Raw genomic sequence first — 19,944 nt, forward strand, 5'->3', positions numbered from 1 at the left:
GCCCTGGGTTACTGCCGTTCAACACAACACCTGCTATGATAGCGGAATGGGCATCTTTTCTCACGCATACCTTATCTGGTTATAGTCTAAACAAAGCTAGCGCCCTGCACCCTGTGGGAGTACTCTTTTCAATCATAGATATGCATATAGTTCTGATCAAAAGTATAAGAATATAACATCATACATAGTAATGCGTATGGTACTTTAATCAAGGTATAAAAGTACAACAATATACATACATACATACATACATACATACATACATACATACATACATACATACATGCATACTAATGTGTATGTTACATGGAGCAAGATATAAAAGTACCACAACTTACATAGTGATGTGTACAGTACATAAATCAAAGTATAAAAGTGCAGTGTACATCTAAGATTAAGCTAGTAATACTGAGTTTGGTGATAAATTCATGTTCCCACACTTAACATAGCCACAGCCAGGCTTAATAATTCACCGTATTTATTTCATGATATATTTAACAATAGTCAACAGGCTGTAACTTGTGTAGTGGGTGTGTGGCCGGTTGGGGTAGGGCTGCTTCAACCTGTTTTCTGATGGAGGAGAGAGTGGAAGACAGTTTGATACAATAGGTTAGCATGTCATGTTCACAGAGAGTAGTGGAGGGAGTGGAAGAGGTTGGAGGTCTCACACCAATGTCAGGAGGGACTGCAAACAGGACTTCAAAAGGCCCCATGTCACTAAGCATTCCCCCCTTTTGACACATGATCAACCCCATGTGCCAATTTAACATAGGTCGAAAATAAATGTTTAGGCAGGCAGGGCTTGTTGTCAGTGTGTGTTCAGCTTTCTGTTGCTGTGGCAATGAGCGTGAGGCAGCAGCTTTAACCGTTGCATCCGCTCTGGCATTCCCCTGAGATACATGGTCACCGGCTCGTGTGTGTGCTGCACATTTACACACAGAGATGGCCTTGGGGAGCAGAATTGCAGATAACAAGGCATCAATAAGTTTGTGATGCTAAATGTTTTTCCGTGATGCAGTCTATGTTTCCATATCGCTCCAAAGTCATGTACAACACCAAATGCATATCTTGAGTCTGTGTAAATGTTTACAGACGTATCTGTTGCCAATTTGCAGGCCTCTGTGAGTGCAATAAGCTCTGCTGCCTGTGCTGAGAGGTGATGAGAGAGTTGGCCTGACCCAACACGATTAGTTCCTGTGGCTGGGTCTCTAGAAGCAGAGCCATCCACATACAGAATCAAGTCGGGATTCTCAAGAGGAGTCTCAGACAGGTCCACGCAAGGAGTGCACTGAACTTGTAGCTCAGCCAAACAGTTATGCTCCTCACCATCATTTGGAAGGGGCAAAAGAGATGCAGGGTTAAGAACATTACAGGGCGGTTTCACAGACAGAACTTAAGCCTAGTCCCAGACTAAAATACCTGTTTAAACTGTTCTAACTCTAAGCGACCTGCACAGACTCATCTTAAAATAGTCTTAGATTTAGCTTGTTCTGGTTTAAACTAACATAGTTGCAAGTGGGAGGATTAGAGCTACTCTAGGACTAAATTGAATCCTAAATTAATCCTTCAAGGAGGCCGGTTTAACCTCCGTTTAAATCAAACGGTTTGTTTGTGAGGCAGCATGGAATACTTTGATTACCTAAATGAAGATGAACATGCACAGCAGAGGCCAGCCGGACGAATAATTGTTGATAGGAGTAATCCATTAAATTACTATGATGAAATAACTTTGAGACCGCTTTAGAATGTACAAAGAAAATGTATTGCAAATAATAATAAATAAATAAATAAATAAATAAATAAATAAATAAATATATATATATATATATATATATATATATATATATATATATATATATATATATATATATATATATATATATATATATATATATATATTTTTTTTTTTTTTGCACTTTCACATCCCCCACCCCCATCGCACACAACTTGGACAGCACCCCCCCCTCCCCCTCGCACACAACTCTGAAAGCACCCCCCCCCCCCCCCCCCCTCATTTGAATACCGCTGCAGTAGGGGGTCCTTGCTCCATGCTACACCAGTTTGGGGGTCCTTGGCCTGAAAAACATTGAAGAGCCTTTCCTCCTTGTCTCAAAGAGGAAGGCCTTTACCCACTTCGCACCAAGTCTTTGGCAACTGGAACTTTTCATCGGGAAACTGGTGATTTGTGTGGTGTCAGTGAAGCAACTATATGTAGAATAGTTCACAAAGTCTGTAAGGCCATTTGTGAATTGAGGAGTATTTATATAAAGTTCCTTGATGCTGCTGCCCAAGCCAACAATAAAGTGCAGTTCTACAAATATGGCCACTTCCCAGGAGTGATTGGCTGCATAGATGGATGTCATGTTCCCATCAAGTGTCCATCAACTCCTGATGCTGAGGAGTACAGGAACTGTAATAACTGGTTTTCCATCAATGTCCAGGGTGTATGCAATCCTAATTTAGAGTTTTATTTCATTTTTTGCTCATGAAATTCTCTGGTTAACTTTTCATGCATGATCATCTTTGTTGTTCTCTGCTGAAAGATGGTGGCATCATCTTCTCTCAGGGACACTACAGCAGATGTGGATGGCACACACTCACTGTACAGTAGTATTATGTTCAGTGGTGTGTGTGCCACTGTGCTTCACAGATCAGCAACATGAAAGCTTTTGAAAAAGATAGAAAGACAGGGGACTAGAATTACCTGACAACGTAACTAATTAACTTTCTGTGGTATATTTACCATTTGTGCTGAGGTCATCATCTGGTATACCACCCAGAGGTTGTTGGTGCTCTATAATTCCAGACAGCAAGTCACTGAATTCATCAGTTTTGTTTGTTTCTGGTCCTCCACCAGTCTTTAATTGCTCTCAAGATTTTTAAAGCCAGTTTAAGGTTCTTCCACAGAGTCTATAAAGGCAGATGAGCACCATTACACCAACAGCATGTGCTCATACTTTACCTAATGAGGCTTAACCCAGGTGTTCTCGTTTAGTCTTGCTTACCTTACTCCAAGACGCTATAGTCTGCGACTAACTGTGATGGCCTCAGAGGGGGCCCTGTCCTGTCCTTCCCAGGCTGTGTGCTTAACCTGTGTTTCAGGAGGTTGATTGGTGGAGCTGAGACCTCGTCAGTGATGCAGCACACCTGAGCAGGCTGGGCTCAGGCTATAAAGCAGACCTATGAGATCTTCTCAATCTCTTCCCCTTGGCCTGCTGACTGATACTATTATTTGCTTGTGCTTTTTGCTGTGTGTTTCTGTCATTTACTTAATTAAACCTTAGAGCAAAGTTATGGATTGTGTGGTCTCCCTCCTTTCGAGCCAGGTTGTGACAAACTAAGCCAAACTTAAGCCATCTTTATGCTAGAGATTTAAATGTTTTAGATTAACTAGTCCACATTAAGGCCTATTCATGATCTTAAACTAAGCTCTGTCTGTGAAACTGCCCAAATATGTATGAGTGAGTCCTTTAAATCTATAACGAATCATTGTTATGATTGCTTGTGCAAGACATGCACCATCTATCCCATCTTTTTTCTTCTTCAAGAAATCTGCTTTAGGATTTACCATCATATCGTCACCTTCTTAATGGCCTATGTCACATTTTTAAAATGTTCAGGAAACAGAAAAAACTGAACCAAATATAGACTATATGATATTTATTAATTATTTCACACAAAAAGGTTATGAAAATATATGACTATTGACATATAAATAACACTGTCAATTATGTAACATAATATAATTAAATTACTTAGGCCAATTTAAGAACATGGCGTTGTGATTTAGGCAACTTTAAACCTGACTTAGGCCTGATTACTTCTGGAGAAAGTGACTTAGGCAAAACTGTGCACTTCTTTTATTCCCACTACTGTGACAGACCATGTGGAAGGGTCCGCCACAAACAGTTTAAAATGCTAGCGGAGCACACAGAGACCGTGGATGGCCCTTTAATTCAACAAAGCAAACTCAAAAGTTACAACTTAAAGCACTTCTTTGCTAAATCAAACAAATGGCAGGTAAATCAAACACTGAGGAGGTTTGTGCCTCTCCCCACTTCTCCCTCCAGCTCTTCTTTGTTCGGTTTTTAAATTGTAACTAACCTATTTCCATTTAAAACTATTTCTCCCCTTCATTCTCAGTCATCTTGATTGATGCCTAATTATGTTGCAAATGGTTGAAGAACTGATGACACTCGACGGGCATGACATGTTTCAGGGACTGAAGGTCCTGGAACTTCCTCTCCTTGATTGGCAGAGCGTGTGGAAACATTCTGATCCATGCCAGCAGCTTATTTGGCACCTGTAACCTCTGTGGCAGTGCATCCCACGAAGAGTTCTCCGAGAAGGATACCTTGTAATGGTCCTTACCATCACTGCTAAACTGAAGAGCACGTAAATGATGCATGTAACCCTAACCCTCAATTTGTGTGTGACCTGCAACAAGTTACTTCTGTGTTATAAGTACCCCATATTTTCTGGCAAGCTCAGAAAATGCATTTGCCACATTTGCATTGCGGTTCTGATAACCGCAACCATCGCTCCACACTACCATCTCCTTGATTTCTGGATGGTCTTTGATCACACCTTCAAAATAGCGATATTGAAGGTGTGCGAATACCTCGCTACTGATGTCGCCCTCCGACCAAATATAGCAGTACCCTTCCTTTGATTTCAAGTCGAAGAGGGTAAAGTTATGGACCTGCAGTTTTGTTTTGTAATACAGGCAGCTGGCTTGGGTTTTTGGACACATCAGCACAGGCTTGCAAGTCCATTGTCCAAACGGACTTCTCATTGTTCGCAGAATCCTTGTCGTGGGATTTCTCTTGCCTCGCTTCATCTTTCTGGATCACATGTGCATCATATTCGGCCTTACTGATATTCCCATGTTTGAATGAAACACAAACATCACACTGATCTTTTCGCGGAATGAATACAGAATACTTTCCTTCATGGAATACATGCGTGAAATGTTGTACAGTGCCCTCCAGAATTATTGGCACCCCTTTAGTAAAAATGAGCAAAACAGGCTGTAAAATGTATTTTATTGTTTATAGTCTTGGCCTTTCATTCAAAATATTCACAAAAATCTTACATTTTCACTGAAGTAAAATTATTGAAAGAAAAAATAAATGTTGACTTTGAATAAATATTTTTCTCCAAAACATCTGTGCCACAATTATTGCCACTCCTAGAAAATCCTATGATAAAAATCTAACTGAAGTATATTTCCAGTCACTTCTTACATCTTTAGGTTCACCTGTTTGATTAGGAACTCTTAAGTGGTCAACCATGACTTCCTGTTTCACTGGGGTATTAATATGAGGTGATACAGGCCAAAATACTCTTTGTCATTCTTCACTATGGGAAAGACCCGAGAACACAGTGATGATCTGCGACGAAAAGTTGTTGAGCTGCACAAATTAGGAAATGGATATAAGAAAATCTTGAAACAGTTGAAAATGCCCATTTCCACTATCAGGGCAATAATTAAGAAGTTTAAAGCAACAGGAGATGTTAAGAATCAGCCTGGAAGAGGACGTGTGTGTAGATTGACGCCACACACCGTGAGGAGGATGGTTCCACTGGCAAAATAATCTCCAAGGATCACAGATGGAGAATTGCAGAGGTTAGTTGAGTCTTGGGGTCAGAAAGTCTCCAAAACGACCATCAGACACCGCCTACATCACCACAAGTTGTTTGGGAGGGTTGCCAGAAAAAAGCCATTGCTGTCAATTAACAACAAACTAAAGCGCCTACAGTTTGCCAAACGTTACTGGGACTTTGATTGAGACAGGGTTATATGGTCAGATGAGACCAAAATAGAGCTTTTTGGCAACAAACGTCAAAGGTGGGTTTGGCGTAGACAGAAAGATAGCCATACAGAAAAGCACCTCATACCCACTGTGAAGTATGGTGGTGGATCTTTGATGTTATGGAGCTGTTTTTCTTCCAAAGGCCCTGGACATCTTGTTAGGATACATGGTATCATGGATTCTATCAAATACCAGCAGATATTAAATGAAAACCTAACAGCCTCTGCCCGGAAGCTTAATATGGGCCATGGTTGGACCTTCCAGCAGCACAATGATCCAAAGCACACCTCAAAATCTAGACAACAATGGTTTACTGACCAGAGAATAAAGGTTGTGCCACGGCCATCACAGTCCCCGTACCTAAATCCTATAGAAAATGTGTGTGATGAGCTGAAGAGGAGAGTCCACAGGCGTCAACCTGGGAATCTGAAGGATCTGGAGAGATTGTGTGTGGAAGAATGGTCTCAGATCCCGTGCCATGTGTTCACCAACCTCATCAGGCATTACAGGACTCAGAGCTGTAATCCTGGCAAAAGGAGGCTGCACAAAATATTAAATGAAGGGGTGCCAATAATTGTGGCACACATGTTTTGGAGAAAAATATTTATTTAAAGTCAAAATAAGAATTTCTTTCAATAATTTTACTTCAGTGAAAAGGTCAGATTTGTGTGAATATTTTGAGTGAAAGGCCAAGACGATAAACAGTAAAATGCATTTTACAGCCTGTTTTGCTAATTTTTACTAAAGGGGTGCCAATAATTCTGGAGGGCACTGTATCCCAACGGCCCTCACTCCAGCAGTTGCAGCTGCCTGTTGATATTCATAATGCCAAAGAAAGTGGACAATAAGTGTTGATGAAATATTGTTTGAAGAGACAAAATATTAAGAGTTGAAGCCGACAAACGCAAAAGTTACTTTTCCTAGTAGCTAATTACTTTTTTGAATTATGTAGTAATTGTAAAGTAACTGTTACTTTTGAAAGATTAGATTAGTCTTTATTGTCCCGGAGGGAAATGTGTTCATGCTTCATGGAGCTACAGGAGCTATTTCATGTCTGTAACCCACTGGGAGGCTTCATAATTAAACTATAACTTGTGAAAGTAAAACACTAAATAACCACACAACATTTATAGCCTAGCCTATATTACAGTAAACATTATCACTTACCAATAGAAGACGAGCCCTGAACCATGGAAATAACTTCATTTATCTGGTAGTTTTTCTTTCTTCTTGAAGCAGCTGCCATCTTGTAAAGCTTGTAAAATGGCCTAGACAATGTGACTTAGGACATTTTTTTATTGCCTAAGTCACACTCTTGACATAGGCCATTAAACTACCAGGGTAGGAACTGCATTATCTTTTCAGTAAGGATCTAGGCAAGTTTACCAGAGATGGCCAGCATCATGAAGAGATGATTTAGGCAAAAAAAACATTTTCCTCAAAATATGCCATTAGTTCTTAGAAGGTGGGGGAATACCCAAAGTAAATTGAAAGCTGCTCTTCAACCATTTGCACTAGCTGCATAATGTTGGGCTCATTCAAAAGATAACTCTCTTATTGTTCTTGCAAAACAGTGAAGAATCACTCCAAGTGCTTCTGGCACTGAGTAATAGTGGTCTGAATATATTGAATTTGAAGAAAATACACTCCGCCAGAATTTCTTTGTTGAAAAAGATGCCTGAAGATGGGATGGGATAGCTGGTAGTCCCAAGCTAAAATACACAATAGAAACATAGAACCAAGTGTTATCAAGTTCACCACCAAATTTCAGATAAAAAGGGATAAAAACTTAATTTATTAGACAGGTTTGTCTAAGAGTAACACCAGGCGTACACCAACTGTGCAATATGTACATGTACTGTAAATATTATAATATTTACTAATAAATATTATTTTTATTTATTTATAAATAACTATTATATACCCATATTCCCTAGTTAGTAGTAATGACACAGAGTAAGTAAAGTATAAAGACATTTTTTCTAATATTTTTATGGTTTTTTTGTGTTTTTTTGTGTACAATAAATAATAAATTTTATTTTGCAAAAACAAACCATGGGAAGTGACGCATCTAACGAAAGAGGCGTTCATTTTCTATATGATGCGCGCGCCACCAGGACGCTGAGCTGGTCCAGGGTCAGTCTGTAACAAAAGAAGAGGGTGAGCACTCAAGTTGACACTCATTGGCTCATGAAGGTTGTAAAAAACCCATCGAAGCTCCGATTGGCTCAAATGAAGTGCCAATCTAATGCTGAGAGCCCGCGCTAAAACCAGGACGTGTCTGAACCGTGATGAGCGATTGCAACACCTGTTCATGGACTTTTATCGATGTGACGATGTTCACAGTGGATATCTTTTTACCAGAAACAAACGTGTGGACATCTGGCAATGGCTTAAGAGCATCTTGCTGAAAAGAGGATATTTATGAGGCTTTATAGGTAAGTGGGCTCAAAGTTATGATTTTGATTTTGAGTGTACTTGCTAGTTTGAGGAGCTGATTGTACCTGCTGTTGTGATTTTCATCTCCATATTAAAATAGACGAGATTCTAAGCTTTCCAAAAATTCTGAATTCAAAAATGTACACGCACGCAACAAAACTCCTGCTGGGCCCGCCGGCGGGCCCGCACATGGTAAGAGGTTTTAAGAAGGTGACGATATCAGAAATTTGTGAGATGTTTGAGTCACATAAACACATAGTGAGGTGAGTGGCTGTTTCTCTGACCACCTTGAGACCTTCTGAAGTGAAAATTAGACTGATGTTTAATTGAAGCCTCAGGTCATGACCCAACAAATTTATGGGACAAAAAGGAAGATAACAAAAATTCATGTTTGTGATGCCATCTAATGTATGTGAACAAGTCATAGGGGCGGTACATTTTTCTTTCATGGTGATGCCAGAGGCTTTAAGCGAATACACATAAATGCCACTCATTTTGGGAGGTTGGTCTTTAAAATATTTTCCCTGTATAACAGAGTGAGTTGCACCCGAATCGACCAAAAATGTAAAAGGTTTACCAGCAACTATCAAGGTTGTTTCAGGCATTACTTTGAATGGTTCAGTGTCATACTTAGCATATGTATGTATGACTTCAGTTTTAGGTTTAGGCTGTTCAAAAAACTTAATAGCTTGTCTGATTAGAGTAAGCTGCTCATCGGTTCTGTAATGTGATGTAGGTGTAGTTAGTGGAGCAAGCATTTCTTCATTTCTTATTTCTTCCCATATTTTAACTTTAATCTTCTTTTCCTTTTTTATTTCACCTTCCTTTTCTTTTAGTATCGTGCCTAATTTCCCTATCTGTGCAGTACTTAACGACCCTCCTGTCGGAAAACCACATTCATCACACCATTCTTGTAAATGTTTTAAACTATCAGAGCCATATTTTGAAAGCATGAGATTAACAATGGGCCTCTGTGGCCTTTGAACTGGTTTACTCCCTTTGCTACCCATTCTTGAGTCTTTGTCAACCTCTTTGTTGACCTTTTTATTTACGTCTACCACGTCAACCTCTTTATTGACCTTTTAACGTATAAAACACAGACGTCTCCGTGAGTCCAGATTCTTTTGGCAAAATCTAGGTTTAAAGCCCGCTTCATAAACATAACCCCTGTTTGTTAAGTTTTATGAAACCTATCGGTTAAAGTCAGTCTTTCTCCAATGTATTCTTTAATCTTTCACTTTTCCACTAATTGCATAAAGAACATTTATCAGAGAAACGTCCTCTTTTTCCCGTGGTAAAACAGTCTATTTGATCTCAGGTTTTTCAAAAATACACACTCTGAAATTTAACCTAGTTACCTTTACACATTCAATGTTAAAAACCAGATATTATTTATATATCAAGTATCAATATTTTAGCTTCTCACCCGATTTAAATTTTGAGGTAGGAACACAACAGGTCCTTCTGGATACAAGTGAAGACGGTCGGGAAATTTGGCAGAATGGTCCTCTCTCTCTTAAATCTTTTTGTCAAGGTAGAGGTGGAAGGGATCCTTCCAGAAGGCCAATTCACCGTCCAGCCGGTTTCCAGACGATCTCTCACTGGATCCTGTTCTTGACGCCAAGTTTGTCGTGGAATTCTGCCGATACAAACTAAACCAAAGGGTGGTGAGAAGTGAATCTATTATACTGAAATAAAGATACTTGGTTTTAGAAGTGAGCTCTTTATTCTTGCAAGAATGGAACAACAAACAACAGAGTGTCAAGCAGTCTGCAGTGAAGTTCAACGAACAGAGAATACAATTAGACTATATAGTCACCAAGTGGGTGACAATGTTTACAAACAATCGGCTGTGCAACTACGCACATCTAGCTGATACAAGAGATACAAGCTGACACATCTAGAGATACAAGTTTACAAGGGGGACATGAGCAGAGTGTGTGCTCTGATCCCAATCGCTGTAAGTAGGACAAACATAAGATGAGCATATGAAGAATAGGACAGTACAAGACAAGATAAAAAAATTACCATTACAGATCACACCATGGCAATCAGTACAGCAGAATAAATATGACTATGATGAGCGAAACATCAAAACAGTACAAAAGCCCTGAGATAAAACAAAGGACGATAATAAAGAAAAAACACACAGAACTTTTAGAAAAATCTAAAATTACAATAGCAACACATGACCATGGGGGTAATGGCTCATTCCCTACCCGGAGTAGGCAATCCACCTGGTTTCCTGCTGAGAGCCATGGCCTCAGATTTGGAGGTGCTGATCCTCATCCCAACCGCTTCACACTCGGCTGCGAACCGATCCAGTGACTGTTGAAGGTCACAGACCGATGATGCGATAAGGACCACATCATCTGCAAAGAGCAGCGATGAGATCCTCAGGTCACCGAACTGCAACCCCTCTCCTCCACGACTACGCCTCGATATCCTATCCATGAAAATCACGAACAGGATTGGTGATAAAGCGCAACCCTGGCGGAGGCCAACATTCACGGGAAACGAGTCCGACTTACTGCCGAGTATCCGGACACAACTCTCGCTTTGGGCGTACAGGGATTGGATGGACCTCAAAAGTGACCCCCTCACCCCATACTCCCGCAGCACCTCCCACAGTATCACCCGGGGGACCCGGTCATACGCCTTCTCCAGATCCACAAAACACATGTAGACCGGATGGGCGTACTCCCAGGCCCCCTCCAGGATCCTTGCGAGAGTGAAGAGTTGGTCCTGTTGTTCCACGACCAGGACGGAATCCGCATTGTTCCTCTTCAATCAGAGGTTCGACTACCGGCCGAACCCTCCTTTCCAGTACCTTGGAGTAGACTTTACCAGGGAGGCTGAGAAGTGTGATACCCCTGTAGTTGGCACACACTCTCTGGTCCCCCTTTTTAAATAGGGGAACCACCACCCCGGTCTGCCAACCCCTAGGCACTGTCCCAGACTTCCACGCAATGTTGACGAGGCGTGTCAACCAAGACAGCCCCTCAACACCCAAAGCCTTCAGCATTTCTGGACGGATCTCATCAACCCCTGCGGCTTTGCCATTGTGGAGTTGTTTGACTACCTCAGTGACTTCCATCAGGGAAATTGACGATGATCCCCCATCAGCTTCCAGCTCTGCCTCAACCATAGAGGGCGTGTTAGTCGGATTCAGGAGTTCCTCAAAGTGCTCCTTCCACCGGCCGATAACCTTCTCAGTTGAAGTCAGCAGGGTCCCACCCTTGCTGTACACAGCTTGGATGGTTCCTCGCTTCCCCTTCCTGAGGTGCCGGATGGTTTTCCAGAAGCACCTTGGTGCCGATCGAAAGTCCTTCTCCATAGCTTCTCCGAACTTCTCCCACACCCGCTGCTTTGCCTCTGACACGGCAGAAGCTGCCGCCCTTCTAGTCCTTCGATACCCTGCAACTGTTTCCGGAGTCCTCCCGGATAACATAACCCGGAAGGACTCCTTCTTCAGTCGGACGGCTTCCCTGACCACCGGGGTCCACCACGGTGTTCGAGGGTTACCGCCCCTTGAGGCACCTAAGACCTTGAGACCACAGCTCATCACCGCAGCTTCAGCAATAGAGGTTTTGAACATCGCCCACTCAGGTTCAATGCCCCCAACCTCCACAGGGATGGCTGAAAAGCTCCGCCGGAGGTGTGAGTTAAAGATCCCCAGGACAGGGGCTTCCTCTAGACGTTCCCAGTTCACCCGCACTACCCGTTTGGGTTTACCAGGTCTGTCCAGAGTCTTCCCCCACCCCTTGATCCAACTCACCACCAGATGGTGATCAGTCGACAGCTCCGCCCCTCTCTTCACCCGAGTGTCCAAAACATGCGGCCTCAGGTCAGATGATACGATTACGAAATCGATCATTGACCTTTGGACCTAGGGTGCTCTGGTACCACGTGCACTTATGAGCATCTTTATGTTCGAACATGGTGTTTGTTATGGCCATTCCATGACTAGCACAGAAGTCCAACAACAAACGACCGTTCGGGTTTAGATCAGGGAGGCCCTTCCTCCCAATCACGCCTCTCCAGGTGTCTCCATCGTTTCCCACGTGTGCGTTGAAGTCTCCCAGCAAGACTACGGAGTCCCCTACTGGAGCCCCCTGCAGGGCTCCATTCAGGGTCTCCAAGAAGGCCGAATACTCAGAACTGCGGTTTGGGGCATAGGCACAAACAACAGTCAGAGTTTTCCCCCCCATAACCCGAAGGCGTAGGGAGGCGACCCTCTCGTCCACCGGGATAAACTCCAACGTAGCGGCGCTCAGCCGGGGGCTAGTGAGTATCCCCACCCCGGCCCGACGCCTCACACCTTGGGCAACTCCGGAGAAGAATAGAGTCCAACCCCTATCCAGGAGTACGGTTCCAGAGCCAAGACTGTGCGTGGAGGTAAGCCCCACCAGATCCAACTGGTAGCGATCCACCTCCCGCACTAGTTCCGGCTCCTTCCCCCACAGAGAGGTGACGTTCCACGTCCCCAGAGCCAGCCTCTGCTGCCCGGGTCTGGTCCGTCGAGGTCCCTGACCATCACTGCCACCCATGTGACAGCGCACCCGACCCCAGCGGTTTTTCCCATGAGTGGTGGGCCCACAGGATGGATGGATGGGAGGCACCACGTAGCTTCTTCGGGCTGTGCCCAACCGGGCTCCGTGGCAAACCCGGCCACCAGGCGCTCGCTGTCGGGCCCTCCCTCTGGGCCTGGCTCCAGACGGGGGCCCCGGGCTTCCTCCGGGCAGGGTCTCTCCTTTCCTTTCCCTTTCCATATTTTAATATTTTGATTATATTTACTTAATTGGGGTGCTGACAGAAAAGGTTTGTTTGGGAAGCACTGATCTTAGCCATTCTAATTCATTTCAACCCACCTGTTTCGACAGCACCTTGGTCAAGAAAAAAAAAATCTTCTTTCTGTATGTAACACATTGGTTGGCTTACTACTTCTACTACTACTACTACTTACTACTACTACTTCTACTACTACTACTACTTCTACTACTACTTCTACTACTACTACTTCTACTACTACTACTTCTACTACTACTTCTACTACTACTACTTCTACTTCTACTACTACTACTTCAACTACTAATTCTACTACTACTTCTACTACTTCTACTACTACTACTACTCTACTACTACTACTACTACTACTACTTCTTCTACTACTACTTCTACTATTACTACTTCTACTACTACTACTACTACTACTACTACTACTACTACTACTACTTCAACTACTACTTCTACTACTACTACTACTACTTCTACTACTACTACTACTACTACTACTACTTCTACTTCTACTTCTACTACTACTACTACTTCTACTACTACTACTACTTCTACTACTACTACTACTACTTCTTCTACTACTACTTCTACTATTACTACTTCTACTACTACTACTACTACTACTACTACTTCAACTACTACTTCTACTACTACTACTACTACTACTACTACTACTACTACTTCTACTACTTCTACTACTACTTCAACTACTACTTCTCTGTATCAATAGTTTTACCTCAGTTTTGAGGCTTGGATAAAACCAACAGCAAATTATCCTAGAGTTAGTCATAACCTGTTTTTTAATATATGTCACCTACAGGGACAGCAGCAGTTGTTGTAAATAGGCTACTTGGGAACATAATTACAAAATGTAATGCATGTTTTTTAATCAAAGTGTAATCATTAGCAACTGTTAATTCACATTTCATGACACATTTATGAGTCAAGTGTATGAGCAGGACCTGATTAATAAAAGGTGCAAGCCAAGTCTTCACATTTTATTGCTTTTTTCTCATAATAATAATATAATAATAATAATAATAATAATAATAATAATAATAATAATAATAATAATACATTTTATTTGTAAAGCGCCTTTCATTGCTAAAAGCAATCCCAAGGTGCTACAGAGTAAAAGACATCAACGACAAAAACACAAGGTTAAAAAAAGGGCTTCTCATCCTTTTCTCTGGTGACAGTGACACAGAATTGAAAAGAAAATCGTTGCAAAGTTCATATAGGCCTCGACTAAAATCTATGTAGGCCTACTCATGGTACAAACAAAGAGTTTACAATGACATTGTAAACAAATGAGTTGCTGTGGCGACATGAAGGAGCCCTGGTAACCACTGGTCACTTCTCGCGAGAAGTGAGATATGTGTGTAGATTAAGTAAACAATTTTAAACCATTAATCTATTTATTTGCTGAATTGTTAGACGAGTCTCATTACGATGATACTTTTTTCAACAGCGCCACGGTAACTTTATTTCACCAGGAACGGAGTATGGGGACTTCCGGATCCGCTTAGTTTTCGATTTCGCGGGTCAGCACAAAAAAGCTAAAGTCGTTGATTTTATGGGAAGATGTCTAACAACGAGGTATTCCATATTCCTTACCTTTGTGACGGATTGGCATTGTCAGACAACTCTTGGTAAAGTTAATTCAGAGTTGGCTAATGGTTTATTGCGTGTTGTCACCACAGTGCGACAACCAGACACAAGCATGTCACTGCTGTCCATGGTTGAGCAAGCTATCAAGTCTTGCAAAGCTGAACAAACCAAGATTAACGAGAGTATTCAACTTTACAGAGAACTGCTACAGACCTTGTAAGTACTGTACATATGAGTCATTCACCACTGTTTTTATTATTTTATAATCAGTGCTCACGACTTCCTTTGTGTCTCATTCAAAACAAACTAATTGTATGTTTACATCAGGAACACAATCGTAAGAAATAATAATTATTTATATAACTTACTTTACATATATGTGTATGTAAAATACGTAATAATGCAGATGTTTAATCTTCTAGTCGCTTCTTTTTTTCCTGAAACATCGATTATGTTCAATATCTGTGTGCTACTATACCAGTGCGGCGCTGTGGCTTAGTTGGTTAAAGCGCCTGTCTAGTAAACAGGAGATCCTGGGTTCGAATCCCAGCAGGGCCTTTTCCGGTACTCAAAAGTTTCGCTGGTCAGTACTTGATTGTGCGACATAATGACTACTATTATTGTGTTGAACTCTTACCTTTATTGATAAATTGACAATGTATTGACAATTTAATATGTTGCTGATATATTAAAGCATAGATTGGCTGATAAGTAACAATAAAGCACTCACTATTTCAACTTTATAATGTCTAGCTCAGTACATTGGTCACAGTTCTTTTGATAATATGTTTTTTACGATCTTTATCAAAAATAATTGCTTATAATACGTGTTTATGTCCAAACATTTGAATTGTCCGATATAGCGTTACATGATTTTTAAACTCACAAATTGATATCCACCTTTTAAAAACCACATCATTTGGGATCTGTGGTAAACGGCATGTATCTAGAAAGTAACATTTTATTCTATTAACAGAAAAGTCTATCAAAGCTGCAAGTTTCATACAGACTTGCAACTTTGAATTTGCCTGTTAACATTAAAAGTTATATTTTTGTATCATGTAGGTTGTGCAAATATTATTTATTTATTTGTTTATTATTGTGTGGTGCATTATTGTTGCCTCAGTTTGCTTAATTGTGCTCCTCTTAGTTATTTTGAGTGTGTAGTCACATGAAGTCTTTTCCCGCAGAACGCCACAACCAAAGATGGGCTCTGATGAGTCAGAATGTGCCGATGATGCAGCTCCAGGTAATAAAAAAATATTAATTTGTTTGTCAGATACAGTGCTCAATAATCAACAAAAAAATCTGTTATCACTTGCTATAATGTCAAAAATATATTTTTTAATGGGATAAAACATGTACTTACATGTAACTTAGAATACAATAGATTGTTCATTTTAGGTTTAATGCAGCTAAGTAGAGAGATGAGGAAATGTTATGACTGTGCCTGTTCTAAATAATCACACTTTCATTCTTGACATTAAGGAGATCATGGTTAAGGTTAAATAGTGAAATAACTCAACTGTAACCACATGTACATGCTGCTATCTTCAAACACAGTTACCTCACCAGGGGAGAAAGAAGATATGGAATTGCTTGAGCGAGCACTGGAGAAAGCCCTTCGGGTCCGCACTGGCACAGCATCTTCTAAAAAAGACTCAAACAAACAATCTGCCTCTCAAAAGGAACCCGTCACTACAGCTGTCTCATCCAAAGAGAAAATGCAGGCTTCTGCAGCTTCTAAACGAAATCCGACGACCTCCAGATCAACCTCTAAATGTGCCGGTCTTGACAGAAAAGAGCACAAAAAGCCTGGTATGCCGGTATTCTCCAAACTTAGTTCAAAATCTTCAGTTAGCTTCCATCCTGGATAGTGCAAAACCAGAATTAAGAGAAACATAATCCAATACTGTTCTGTCTCTTCAGCTGGGATTGTACATCACCAGGCAGTGAGGACATCACAGCTGACTGTCTCAGCGTCTGTCTCACTTGTCCGGGGTCAGTCACACACCTCCACCCTCCACTCTAAAAACAAGACCATTAGAAGCAACGTGCTCAGTGGAAATGACCTGGGCAAAGCTGCAGCTTCCTCCACTCTTTCAAATCACTCGCTGCCTGTTTCACATACAGAGGAGACTGGAGCTCGCAGTTCACCTCAACAGTATGGGTATGTTTTTACACAACTGGAGAAGAAGGAAAAACCACACTTCGTCAGTCACAGTTGGAAAGGGCTGAACATTAGTTCAATGTGCTATTATAATAATTCTGTTCGCCTTTGCTTCATGGCAGGAAAGCTTCTGAACAAACGGCAAAATGGAAATCTCTAAGGAGCAAGAAGAACAGGTGGTCAAAATCAGTTTGTTTATATTGTGGACATTTAACAACTGTGTCGTGGTTTCTGTTTGGCACTAAGTTTCCCTCTCTACGTTATCTTTAGGTTATGGGACAAAGTTGTTGCCCTACAAAGGAAACCTGTGCCAGGGAGGAGTCACTTCATGGACAGAATGAGAGCTACGGTATCCTTCCTTTTTATAGTGGTGTCTGTCAAAATGGGCTGGGAAGCTGTTCACATGTTTTCCATGTTGTGTAGTGTTGAGCTTGGAAATATACTCTAGTGTCAGAATTAGTTAGAATTCCTTTCCATTCCTCAAATCAGTCTCATACCTGGCGCGCATTGTCCTTGACCCGGCCTCTCTGACCCCTCTAGTTCCCTAAGGATTGGCCATGTGGTTGCCCAGATCAGACCAGGGCTGCAGTCGACAGACTGACTCACCAAGGGCATGACCTCACCCAGCTGCAGCCAGACAAAGGAGTTTCTGGCCAAACGGATGCCAGAAGCAGCCACAGAATTGGGTAAAAGCCTGAACAGATGACGCATGCAAACACAAAAAAACTAAAGTCGACGAATGAGGAGAAATAAAGACGATGTGTGGTGGGTGAGAAAATGATCATTTGGGATGAAAACTGCACAGGAAGTTGGCAGGAAGGGACTAGACTGATATATCAGTGATGAGCCTCTGCTAATCATGCTCAGGACCCTGGCATGAACATTTGAGATCTTTAACAAACGCATTGACGACAAACATGAGACTAATTAGCACAGTGCAATTAAACCAAACAACTCCATCATCTCCTGTAATAATGTTGCTCATGAAATTCTGTTTTTTGTTGTTGTTGTGTATTTCTATACAGGCGGTAAAGCAGCCACGTATGACTCCTGTCTGACACATGAAAGGTTGCCGATGACAGCAGCTCAGCTCCTTAACTTTGCACACCAAGCGAAACAAGGTATGAAATATTCCTGTTGACATGTCAACCTGACCTTTGTTTATATGAAGGTGGTCATGAGCAAAAAGATTTGTTCCACAGCATAGACTTTCATAATTAAGAGGACATTGGTAGCGAAACCATGACCCTGTGTTTTGAATTATCATGTCTGGGTGTCAGTCAGTCACTCAGTACCTACAGTATGTAACATGGTATCATTGCCATTACCTCCAACGATGCTGTTATAATGAAGCTGAATGCCCAGAGATTTTCCATTCACTCGACTCAAATGACCGTATCACCTTCAGGGAGTGAGTTTTGTTTATGTTTAGCAGTTGTAGCTCCAGTGCAGCACAACTATGTTGTTTAAGCCAGTGTGAGAGAGAACTTTCCAGTAATTTCTAGCTCCCTGCTTAGCCCACACACCTCCCATCTTGTGTTGAGAGCATATGCATCCAATCTAGCATCTCGCGTCCACGGTTCAGGAAGTATTTTTATTTCAGGGAGGGATTAATAGTTTATTGCATTTTAACAGCATTTGAAAAATGCAATGTAGTGTGCTAACGAGCTAATGCAGCCGCTCCATCTTGGCGTATGGAAAATGAAAACAGAGCCGCAGTGAAACCTCAGTGCCAGATCAGTACTTTCGTTGGCCTCAACAGATCAACCCCTCCCTGTGACAGTGGGGTTTTAAAGCCGTCTATCCTGACGTGGCTAGGCAAGGGCCTAGCTATTTAAAGCTGAAGCAGCAGAGCAGAAAAACGTTTTAGGGTACGGTTGCTCACGCTCACGCTCTAAAAATAACCATATTTTCCGTCAGAGTGGGAAGCATGGGATCGATGGAGGCCAGAGGGAGGTTGTCTTTGCCCCACTGAAACAAATGGTGTGTGGGGCGACGGGATAATTGCACCCCTGCCCCTGACTATAACCTACACGACAGAGGCAGAGCTCAGAGAGCTGGAGAAGCTGAGGATGAGGGTGGCATTGCTGCAACAGGAGATCTACATAGAGCAGGTAAGGGTTGTGCTCGTTAAGCACCTGGTCAAATAAAAGTTCATCACATGCATAATTGTGCTAATTGATAGAGGAGTGTGTGTGTGTTCTGTTCTGATTTAAAGTCAATACCTACTAAGAAATAATGTGCTGACAGTCTCTTGTTCTTTGTGACAGGCTCTGTTGGACGCTCTGTCCCCTCAGCTTTCCTCTATTATCCCTGGGCCTGGATGTCCCAACGTCAGTGTGCTAAGAGGCCTGTACTCCCTGCTGGGTGAAGGAGGGGAGCGTTTCCCTGCCATAGTCCTGGACTCTGAGTCTGACTGACTACAGAGCACATAAGTTTTCTTTTTCCACACATAAGAGAAATAAAACATATTCTATTACCTCTCAGTATAATGCAATCCAGGGCAACAGCAGTTGAATCACTTCCCTCTGACACTGTCAATAAAACTTGAACATAACATTCACAAAAATATAACTACATGGGGTCAATGAGGTAATGAATGCGAGACCATTATATTGGATTGTTTAGGCTGAGCAGTTGTATCTAATAAGTGGTACCTCAGCGTATATTCGTCCTTAAATCAAGAATCAAGGTGATTATTGTGAAGATTATGTTTAGCTATATTTTGCTGTGACTGTATTGATTCAGTGTCTGATGCCATGTAGTAAAATCTATGAGTGAAAGAAAAAAGACAAGATTGTGGTTGTTTTATCGTTTGTCTTTATTATTGACTGTGAAGTGCTGTAGTCGCAATTTAATCTAAAAATAGATTTATGCTGTATAATTTTACTACATAACAATACACACCTCGAATAATGCGTAATGGAAAAACTTAACCCGAAGTCAGTAATGGAGCACTTTCAACACTGACTGTACCAGCAGGTGGCACTCAACTCACGGAAGAACTGACCATAGAACACACCAGCAGGGGACAAATGTGAATTGCCTGTTTTAACTATTACTATTGCACCAAAAAAAAAATTGCCAGTTTGATTCAACGTGTGACCTAGA

General features: G+C 41.7%; 1 protein-coding gene, 1 long non-coding RNA gene and 1 other non-coding gene across 5 annotated transcripts; 2 read left to right on the forward strand and 1 right to left on the reverse strand.

Moving 5' to 3' along the window:
* Positions 1–185: 185 nt before the first annotated feature.
* LOC115012549 (uncharacterized) lies at positions 186–3,072 on the reverse strand. 3 transcript variants are annotated; one of them, XR_003832696.1, is made up of 3 exons: positions 3,006–3,072; positions 2,744–2,910; positions 186–570 (listed from the first exon to the last, which is right to left on the reverse strand). It is a non-coding gene; the product is annotated as an uncharacterized LOC115012549 (long non-coding RNA). The 3 variants fall into 3 exon arrangements; XR_003832697.1 differs by having other exon boundaries at positions 186–1,318; XR_003832698.1 differs by having other exon boundaries at positions 186–1,321.
* Positions 3,073–14,488: 11,416 nt separating this feature from the next.
* On the forward strand, positions 14,489–19,896 carry tedc2 (tubulin epsilon and delta complex 2). Its single transcript, XM_029437971.1, is given in 12 exon segments — positions 14,489–14,651; positions 14,756–14,879; positions 15,854–15,912; positions 16,227–16,481; positions 16,593–16,833; positions 16,956–17,009; positions 17,104–17,182; positions 17,374–17,459; positions 17,461–17,519; positions 17,859–17,954; positions 18,754–18,947; positions 19,104–19,896. Coding segments are annotated over 11 exon segments (1,377 nt in total). The 5' UTR covers positions 14,489–14,651; positions 14,756–14,775; the 3' UTR covers positions 19,254–19,896.
* On the forward strand, positions 15,148–15,221 carry trnat-agu (transfer RNA threonine (anticodon AGU)). The gene has a single exon. It is a non-coding gene; the product is annotated as a tRNA-Thr (tRNA).
* Positions 19,897–19,944: the final 48 nt, after the last annotated feature.

The sequence above is a fragment of the Cottoperca gobio genome, chromosome 8 (genome assembly GCF_900634415.1).
Source record: "Cottoperca gobio chromosome 8, fCotGob3.1, whole genome shotgun sequence".
Taxonomy (NCBI): Eukaryota; Metazoa; Chordata; class Actinopteri; order Perciformes; family Bovichtidae; genus Cottoperca; species Cottoperca gobio.